Source organism: Panthera onca, chromosome A3 (assembly GCF_046562875.1).
Source record: "Panthera onca isolate mPanOnc1 chromosome A3, mPanOnc1 haplotype 2, whole genome shotgun sequence".
NCBI classification, from domain to species: domain Eukaryota; kingdom Metazoa; phylum Chordata; class Mammalia; order Carnivora; family Felidae; genus Panthera; species Panthera onca.
This window is the reverse complement of record NC_138341.1, coordinates 36576209-36586700: the sequence shown is the minus strand read 5'-3', so window position 1 is coordinate 36586700 and position 10492 is coordinate 36576209. Positions and strand designations below refer to the sequence as shown.

Below are 10492 nucleotides of genomic sequence, written 5' to 3'. Positions count from 1 at the left end.
TGCTGAGTCATATCTGACTACGTGGGCAGAAAACCATGCAGAAGGTCCCGCCAGCCACTTCAAAACTCTTAAGAGTGGTTTGCTTTTAAGTATGCTACACAGAATTGTCTTCGAGCGAGAATTCACAAAACCTACACGTAGGGAATACATTCTGTGACTGACAAAGGGCAGAGGTGTGGGTGTGCATATACTGATACAGAACTCCAGCTGTCTCTCCACCGTTCTGTGAAACAAATCACACAGCTCACCAAAACTAGTTGAAAGTTTTATTTGTATAAACTTCATTAAGAACATAAAAGATTAAGTTTCTTAAAAAAAAAAAAAAAATCTGCAGTTATTTACAGCAGTATTGCACAAGTAAAGTGGCAATTACCCTGTCGAAATTCATCAGTGCAAAACACAAGTAAGCCAGGGAAATTGCAATACAAATGCTACATACGCTGGGTCCTAGGAAACAAGTTAGTGATGGGTCAGTATACAGACAGATCAGTGCTATTTATAAATGTGTACCTGATGAGTTCTGATACAGTAACTAGTGGTCACAGAATCTGGACATACGACTTAGGAGAGTTTCTAAAGTCAGGTTTCCGGATGAAAGTAGTCAAGTTACCTAGCTGGGAGCTTGAGGAACGCTTCTCAAATGCAATGCCGTTTGGAGAACAGGAGTCACCTCAGCTGGCTTAGCGTCACGTGTGGACACACCCCTGCACACGCGTGTGTGCAGAGTGGGCACACACAGGCACCAGGCTAAATCAGCAGGGATGACAGGACCATCTACTGACACGGATCCACTAGGAAGTCTCTAAAGCTTCCAAGAAGCTTTCACATCTTAACATCCAGTCTAGTGGGACCCTCAACCTCTCTCAAAGGCAACAGAGAAGCAGAAGACGACCACCTGAAGAAGCAGGCTGATCATATGTAGGGACCAAACGGCTCAGGGCTGGGGACGGGGGTAGGGTCTGTACAATTAGCTCCTGAAGACCATTTAGTCCACACCTCAAAGCACAGGACACAGCGGGTGGGGGGTAATTCAACTACTCACCAGTTGCCAAAAAGGGATTAGTGGCAATGAGGTGGTCCTGAAGTCACTCCCGAGGCAGGAGCCACCTGTCTCCCCTGTCCCTTCCTCCTGCCCCTGAACCACTCACTCCATGGCAGTACCTCCAGAGCGGGCACGCTTCTATTTCTCTGAACGCTGAATTGTCAGGGGTAAGCGTTCAATGGAAAGATCTGTCCCAACTGCCAATGATACATTAAAAAAAAAAAAAAAAAAAAAAAAAAGATACGGTCTGGTGTTAATAGAATTTGCTTCCATGAGAAGCTCGCTCTTTTGGAATAAAAAGTCACTGGATATTTCTTGTAGAATTTGGTAACCTGCCAAATGGTCCCTCATTGATGGCGACGCACAGACTTCATCAAAAGTAGAGCAAACCCCAAGAACTGAAACGCATGTGACCAGAAACTACAGGAACCAAAGCTGGAGGGCCAGCCTGGGAAGACCGTGTGGCTCAGGGAGCTGAGCGGTCACCATGTCAGAGTCAAAAAGCGATTAATGGTACAGCAGGGGGGTGGGGGGGGGGGGCAGGGAGGTCAACACTTTTCAAAACTTAAGACATTAAATAAGCAGGAAATAAATATACAATATTTCTACAAGTTACAGCATTATGAAACAGTAGGACACATTACACAGAAAAAGAATCTACAATATTTACAATCCTCAATTCTGAAAAAGTTTAGTAAAAACAGTGATTTTTACTCATTTATGCTGTACAAAATTTTACAAGAAAGGTAAAGGAAACACAATTGCACACAGACATTTGGCTCAGTTGGTAAGTAAAATGTGACCTCCTAATCTAATAAATAGTCAAAATATATACATTATTAAGAAGGGGAAAACAGGAGAAAGTTGTTCTCTACTGCATACACTTCCATCAGACGGAATTTTTACCTGGTTTCTCCACAACCACCCAAAAGAGTTCTTCGTAAACTCCCTTCTAGGCAGGAGCACAGTTAACTGGAAGCATTACTCATGAGAGTATTTTGTATGTGTTTATTGCATTTCTGTGCTAAGTCACAGGACACTTTCTACAAACCTCACGTGAGAAGAGGTGGTCAAGGCACAAAACCCGCATTCAGTTTCCAAAAAGGGATCTAGCCACGTTATGTTTTCTACAAAAAGTAAAAGACAGAGAAAATACAAGGTCTACCACAGTAGGCATACCTTCCAGAGGCATCTTGATAAACAGACGCATACAGTACAGAAACGTCCAGTCATCTCTCTTGAGTCCTGGTGCGATATCCTGCTCCTTAATACTACAATTCATAGAATCTCCTATCTCCTCACGAGCTGCTTCCGCGGCCGGCCTGGAGGCCAGGAGGCCACCGAGCCAGAGGTAAACCTGTACATGTGGCCAGCACACAGCCCTCGGGCCCCGCTCCCAGGGAGCCGCAGTATTGCAGAAACAGAGTAAAGTGCCCCAGTTGGAGAGACCGGCACTGAGTATGGAGGTCCTGGGTCGGGGTGAGGCGTCCAGAACCGAATACGTCTTTGGTGTGTGTGTGTCCAGCAGGCCCACCGTTGCCTTACAACCGTGTGGGCTTTACGACCCTACAAAGGAGTTCGAGACACATCGAAAACGCAAGCTGACCCTCAACACAGCTTTAAAAACTATTCAAGACCCCAAGGAGAGTTTGGGGGAAATGAAAATTCTAAAAAAGGAAGGATATTTGGAAGCAAATCTCTCTACCTAAAAGAAAAAAATGTATATGCTATAGATACATATATATATATATATATTTATATAGAATTATGAAGATACAAATGAATGAATTTCCCCACTTAATTTAATAATGTGAAAACACTGGTCCTCTTAGGGGCCAACAGCAAAACAAGAGTTGTTGGTGCTGACTCGGTTTGATGTATTTCTCTTAAAAAGCTGTTTAATGGTCTGAGGTTTCAAAGACTGTCAGAGTTATAGGGTTCACGAAATGATCTCCACCTCCCTTCTTTTCCTGCTTCCTGATCTTTTTCTTGGGTCTCCCCAGTTAACTGCCTTTGAGATGATGGCCCAACTCACGGGCTCTCCGTCCCAGAAAGGGGGAGAAAGAAAGAGCAGCCCCAACAGAGGTGGACGCACGCAGGGCGGTCCCACAAAACCCAACCGTTCCGAGGGAAATGGAACAAGTCAAACCGACAGCTGTCAGGAGGCTGAGAGGCCGCTTCAGATTTGTGCTCCGATGGAGGAGTTTTGATGGCACTGCCGAAGGCGGGATTAAGCCTTCATATCAAAATGGATTCAGAGGGGTGGGAACCAAGCGTCAGGCATCGAAGGCCAGACGAACTTGGGAGTTGGACGAAAAGCCCGGATGCCCAGGAAACAGCCGCCTCAAGCCCCAAGGCCTGTGCCAACTCCCACGAGGGCCGGGGCTCGGACACCTGCAGTCCAAGGAACTCAGCTGTGAGGGGGTGTGCTCACCACCTGTGGCCGCGCAGACAGTGCACCTGTGACTATGGGAAAGTCTGCAACCAGAAAAGCCGACGGTGCCTGTCTGTGCTGTTACTGCCAGTCCTCCCTCAGGACACTTCTAAACGATGAGCCCATCGAAACCAAAGAAGACCAACATCAAGCCCGTCCCAGCGTGTGTGATACAGGCAGATCCTAACTCATGTCCTGACCCCATTACCTTTTATCATGAGCACGCGCTGGACCAAATCTGCGCATCGCCGTCCAGGCAGACCAGAAGAGCATCGCCGGGGGAGATAAGGAAAAACACACGGAGAAGAGTCTTAAACTTTTTGCCACAGGTGCAATTGAATTTGAGGAGGTAAGTAAATATTTACAAGATGGGAGTGGCATATCAATACAGGCTGGTAACAGACCCTCTGCCCCTTTAATCAGTTCCATTTCATAAGAACTTTTTGGTATTAATAATAATGGTAAAAAAAAAAAAAAAAAAAAAAACAAAAAACAAAACAACAAAGTATGTCAAAGAGGCAATGGCAGGGAAGGGAGGGGGCCATATCATACCTCTCCCGTTTAAAAATTCTGTACAGTAATCTCTAAAAAGAAACTAAGGCAGCTTTATAAATTAGCTGGCTCAGTTTCCACTGCAGAGTTTACATAATCCTCTGAGAGTAGGCAACAGGTTCTTAAAATTTTAGTACAAAAATCATTCACGAGTTGGTTAAAAAGTTTCCATTTCCTTTTTGAAAAACCTGCTCTTATTAAAGAAGGTGGAAAAAAAACCCACACCGCGTGTAAACACCATTCTTGCATAAAATCCTGCTCCAAAGAACCATGATTTGTACATATATATATATATATATATATTTTTTTTTTTTTTTAAAAAGAATCCTCCCTCATTTACATTCACAACAAACTTCCATTAGAAATTCTGCCGTGTGGTGAACAGAAAGGTCCGGTCCACATGCGGCGCGGTGTCCTCGGGAACGCGTTGGCCGGCCTGCCCGCACGCCCCGTTGGGGACAGAGCCGCTGGCAGCACAGCAGTGGCCCCCAGAAATTGTGGTGCTGGGGCCTGCTGGCGTGAACACGTGAAATGTCTGCACACATGTGGCTCCGCGAGGAACCCGTCGTCACTGCAATCGCCATATCAGGCGGACGATGTAACGTAACAGTCGTAAGATAATCATTTGGGGCTGGGCTTCGGCTGCTTGGTAATTATTCAAAAAGACCTGAAACGACAATAGGAAAGCTTCTTAGTTTCTCAGCCCTGATGTTATTTTTTGGGTGGGGGAATGCCTATACTTAAGCGATCCACCAATCCCACTGTTACCCAGCTCGGGAGGCACCCCATCTTCTGAACACGGGTTCTTCCCCGAGACTGCGAAAGGGGAGGCCCTCCTACCACCTCCCTTGCAGAGGGAGACCTCACTGCGTAGACAGCAGTAGACTGAATGATCTGCTGCTTCACAGGAACCCACAGAATGCTTGGAGCCTCAAAGAGAATCCTTGAAACTCTGTTTGCTTCTCTAAAACACTATGCTTTCTAGGTCATCGTTGGCCAGAACTGCCTTGATCTGGAAATGCATCAACCTCTGTGCAGGTGCTGGAGAAAAGCCATGCCATCCCCCCCACACCCCACTTAACTGGAGTTGGGTGTCCCTTTGAAAGAGGCAGGGGTGGAGGGGACAGAAGAGAGATGTGAAGGAAGTCTCTAACTACCCAGGTTATTAACCTTCAAATCCGTCGACTCCCCCAAGGGTGAATTTCTGGTAGCTGCAGTTTACTTGAGCACACACGGGCAGAGTCAACCCCCATCCTCCCGCTCCATATGGGGAGCAAAGAAAAAGCAATTGAAAAATTTTAAAGAGCCTCCTTGCCAGTGACTACCCTATGTTTATAAGCTGACAAACTGTTCAAAAGGAAACTGCTGGATTAAAGGTCTCAGCGGTCTCAGAGGTCCTCAGGTCTTCCGAAGAGTGCCCACCTTGGCGTTCTAATCCATTCTGCCGATAAAGTGCAAGGTGTCAATTCAGAGCAGCCGCAGCCAGCAATGGAACACACCTGCCTCTTACACCAGGAGCTACAACCCGTTTCGCAATCCAGGCCTGCAATCCATCCTGGTCGTTTCCTTAATGAGTCATCCGTGCCCAGGACCCCGGCTCTTTGCCATCCGGGGCTCTCCACGAACCCCGTGTTCACGTGCGCAGGTGAAGCTTCCAACGCACCACCGCGGAACCGCCGGCCACAAGTCGGGCTGGGAACGAGTGTCCCGTCTCACACACAAATGGGGCCCACAGACGCCAGCTGCGAGCGGAGCCCCTGCCCTGTTTACACGAGCTCCCCAAGCCTGTCTGACAGAATGGGATTGTGATACGGCCAGGGCATTTCCCGTTCTCCTTCCATACCCAGACTGGAGGAAATCAGCTTTCTGTAAGCGATTCCTGTACAGGCGCTCTGTAACCACAGTCTGTGATTTTTATCTGTTTTACACACGAGATTGCTTTGTTTTGATTTAACTTTCAAAATTACTTTGCTTTTTCTGTGTGAGAATAATTTAGGGGAAGGTTAATTTTAGTTTAGACTAATATTAATAGGTTGAAAGAGGCTTATTCAAAATAAAACCACGACTTACTGAAACTAAGAAGGCGTAAATGCAGGGCTAAGCCATCCCTTCAAGGTGGGAAATCTCATGTCAGCCAGGTGTCATTACCAGCCTCCGGGAGACCAGAGAATGGGGTCTAAGTGACACCAGCAAGGCCCATTAGTGACAGATCCCAACTGCTTACACTTAGCTAATTTTACATTCAAGAACTGGCAGCGTCGGCGAGGAGAAATCTTCCACCCACCCTTTGAGGACATCAGGTGGACGACAGTGGCCATGACAGCAGACAGGACTCACTTCGTGAGAAGTCTTTCCAAGTGTTTAAGAGTCCCGCTTTCATCTTCAATGTAGGGGGCATGGGGCGTGTTCCAGGGAAGGCGGGGCGGAGGTGGGGGCAACGCAGGAAATTCTGGAGAAAGGAACCCCCAATCCCTGACAGACGACAAGATGCTACCACCACTCAGGAAGGGCAGCGGGACGCCTGCCCCCTCAGGCAGCACGCGAGACAACACGGCACACGCTTTCAAGCCAGCGAGAAACTGCTTTTGGACAGCATTCAACGGAGGAAGCCGTTACGACCGAATCCAAAGAAGGGCCACGCCAGCCCAGAAAACCTTTGACAGCTGGCGTGGCTGGCACAGCTCCGTGGGCACGGCCCGTCCCTCCAGAGCAGCTGGATGACGGGCAGCTCCCGCTTCCCACAGACTCCCCGCCTTCCAGCACCTGCAGCCGTACGAATCAGCTGGTTTGGGGGAGCACACCGTAGGTGCCCGAAGATGCCAGTGTGGGGCAGGCGGCGCGAGGGCCACAGCGGGTGAGGACGCCCGGCCAGGCTCCAGCTATCAGCGCCAAGCACACGACAGCGGCACAGCCAGCACGAGATCTCAGACCTCTGGCCTCCGGGGCTGTGGATAAACACATTTCTGTTGTTCAAGTACTCCCTCCCCCGCAGTCTGTGGTACTTTGTTACAGCAGCCTTAGCGAATGAACACACACTCTCGTGCTATGTGCTAAGCGGACGTTCTTGGTCCTTCCCCCTTTAGAAAAACAACACTTTTCAGGTCAGGGTTGTGGAACGCTGTTTTAATCAAACTCATTCAAGTCCTTTAGGAAGGTACATTAATATGATGCATTTGGATAGAGGGCATCATTAAAAAATGAAACATGCTACTAAGTACAAAGAATTTATGTATTACAGCGATCTCTTTTGCTCACACACACACACACACACACACACACACACACACAATCACAAGTGCTCAAAGTGTAGGCCCCATCCTGTTGGGTCTTTTTAGCTCCATGGTCTAGATCAGGAACTATATTATTTGGGGCAATTGACTTTTATGGCTATCCCATGTGCCCAGAAGATGACTCCTTCAACATTCAGCTTTGTGTCTCCCTCCAGGAACCAATTCTGACAGTTCATGCTCCTCTCTGGGCGAGGGGCTCCCGCAACCCCCATGCCTCTTTGCATGGGGGCAGGGGGTGTGCTGGGGCCCAACTCTGAAAGCAGTTATCTGCATCCATAGGCCTGATGGGCAATACCTATGTCATCGGCAACGAGTGCAGAACAGCATCGCACAGCCCATCCCAAGGGCTACCCGTGGGTGCTACCCACAGCGACCACTGCCCTGCCTGTGGAATCATGATGCAGGTTCCCACCCTGCAGGCGGAAAAACACCTACACGTTCTGGCAAAAATGGGAGCCCTGTGCCAAAACGGAGTCAAGATGCTGAGGGTCCTTCCCGTTGAAAGAAAAAAATGCAACAGCATCTCTTTTCAAGAAGCTCACACTCTGGTGGGGAATCGCCATACAAATAAATAGCAGGATAGCAGGACAACGGCAATACAGAGGTTAATAAAAGGACAGAGAAAGCAGCGCTTGCCAGAGGCAAGTGGGGGCCTGGGAGAGCCAGGGCAGGAAGGCACAGAGGTGAGCCCAGGTTCCCTGGTGTAGACTCGAGTTCTCTGCTTTGAAGATATGGAAAGTGTCCTTAGAGACAGTGTCACAAGCATTCAGCATCCCTGAACGGTTCTCTTACGTACACACCAGAGAACACAGGCTCACCTGGGTGGCAGCTGGGGGCGGGGCTGTGCCAGGGAAAAGTCCTCAAGTGGGGATGAGGGAGACTTACCAGGGCCGATGGCATACAGGGCGGGGAGCTGGGGCACTCGGGGCCACTCCAGCCTGAAACACATGGCTGGGGTGGGGGGGGCTGGGGCTCCCTCTGTCTACAGCAGCCAAGAGGAGAGAGCACGAGCGGACGGAGCACCAGCCGCCACGGTCGTTTCCGCACAAGGACCATGTTCAACTTACACTTGACACAATCAACCAAGTACTGGGATTTAATTACACTTTAAGGGCAAAATAGTCACAGTAAAACATCCTCTCTTGCCCAATCCAGGGAGGCAGGTATGCAGATACAAGAGACCCTGATCCCATCCCAGGCTGCCCGGAGAACTGGCCAGGAGGACCACCGACCGCATGCCTGCAGAGCACAGCTCTGGACTTGGCTCCACACTCCCGCAGGCAGGGGCGAGCCCTGCCTCTGAAAAGCAGCCCAAGACATACCAGGTCTTCAGACTCTGTGCGCCCTAGCTTGGGGTCCAGACGAATCACCTGACGCCACCATTAAATAAAATGGCGTGCCACACACCTCTACAGTCTTCACGACAATGCTGTGAGCCGGAACAGCTCACTTCTCCACGTCACAGATACGATGACATTGACCAAGCTTGTGGAATCAAAATCAAGAACCATCAAGTGCTCCCAACAAGTCAACTCAGACTTCAGCACTGTGTAGAACACACTAGCTCACCAATCCGCGCACCAAAGGCTGGTCCAAACCCCATGTGGCTGCACCAAATGACTCAGTAAGTACAACACACACGTATTCACTCAGCATTACTCAAAGGAGCTTAACCATAAAAACACACAAATGAGATAAAAACAAAAGTTAAGAGAGGTCAGAAATGACATCGAGGAAGAGAGACTTATCCTGGGAACCAGGGAGGGCTGAGATCTACTGCAGAAGAGCCATCGTTTAGCTGAGAGTTTTCTGGCAGTCAAAGTAACAAGGGAGACATGGCACTATCTTTACCATTTTATCAAAGGCAGATCAATAGCAAATTCTAAGAGACAACCCAAAAAGCAAGGAATACCTATAAAACTCTGAGACACACAGCAATTTTTAAACTTGTTCAAAAACCCCTTTCTCATACAATTTCAACACTGAATACCTAAGAGGCCCTAAACTGTTTTCTCTTTTTTTAAAAAGATTTATCCACTTTGAGAGGGAGCACGCAAGCTGCAGAGGGGCAGAGAGAGAGGGAGAGAATCCCAGGCAGGCTCCATGCTCAGCGCAGAGGTTGACGTGGAACTCGATCTTGTGAACCGCGAGATTACGACCTGAGCCGGAATCAGAGCTGGATGCTCAACTGACTGAGCCACCTAGACGTCCCTTCTCTTTTTTAAAATAGATACACTTTTCAGTGGTAACATGCTAGAAGAGACCAAATTCTGGCCATGAGACTCTGAGAAACAGGGAACCTGTGCTCCAGATCAAGCAAGTGAGGATACGTCAGGTGACTGTCTGGATGGTGTCTGCTCCCCAAGGCACTACGGCGGCACCTTCTGGGACAGTGCTGAGTGTCGCCACAATCAAAGATGGCAGGGTGGGAGGGGGACAGAGAGCGGCGTCAGTGATCCTGATGGAAGACCACCATCAACCTAGAGAGAATTTTAAATGACGAGAGAGGGAGACAGAGAGGAGAGAGGAAAAGGGCCCCCAAATGTGGACGTCTCCAGGAAGATGTGGGCTCTCTGCACCCTGGCCCAGATTTGAGCGCTCGGTTTGCCATCCCACTGCTGTCAGGGGTCAGGCTGATGCTGCGGTGCTGCCCAGAAGCCAGATTCATTTTCTCTCCGTCACCAAGGCAACGTGTGCATTTGCATAGCGCGCGCCTCGCGTGCTATGATGTCAACACAGCTGTGGCGAGGGTGCCGGGAGGCCCTCCCCCGGATGTGGTGTTCCCACTCAGCGACCAGGAGCCAGCTCTCCCGCAGTGCTCGCCAAGCGACCGGGGCCGCGGCTGACCTGCGACGGTGGAGCCGCAGACGAATCCCATTTGCATGAATCCAACTCCTTCATTTTTGATGCATCATCTCAAAGAAGAGGTCCGCGGAACAACCACTTCTCCGGTTGCCTTCCAGTCAGGCCTGCTGTGCACTGGGTTGGCTTCTGGCAGGGCAGAAGCCACCCCTCTCCCGGGCACGTCTCTAACTCGCCGGCCCTCGGACCCCAGACCCCACCCTGGCTAATGTGAAGCGCCCCCGATCGTCCCCGGGAGGGGTGGCACCACACCGTGGCCCATCACAGAGAAGCCAGAGATGGTTCTACATCTCCCGTGTGAGGCTCCAGCAG

The 10492-nt window shown here is 49.6% G+C and overlaps 1 protein-coding gene across 10 annotated transcripts in view; it reads right to left on the bottom strand.

Annotated features, from left to right (window-relative positions):
- Positions 1-252: 252 nt before the first annotated feature.
- BCL2L11 (BCL2 like 11) overlaps positions 253-10492 on the bottom strand; it is a 48809-nt gene continuing 38569 nt past the window's right edge. For 8 of the 10 annotated variants that reach the window (XM_060654587.3, XM_060654546.3, XM_060654570.3 and 5 more), the window contains one exon: positions 253-4695. In XM_060654587.3, the coding sequence (XP_060510570.1) occupies positions 4597-4695 (99 nt within the window). In that variant the 3' untranslated portion in view covers positions 253-4596. The remainder of the gene's footprint in view (positions 4696-10492) is intronic. The other 2 variants (XR_009616267.3, XR_009616268.3) reach the window with 1 other exon arrangement.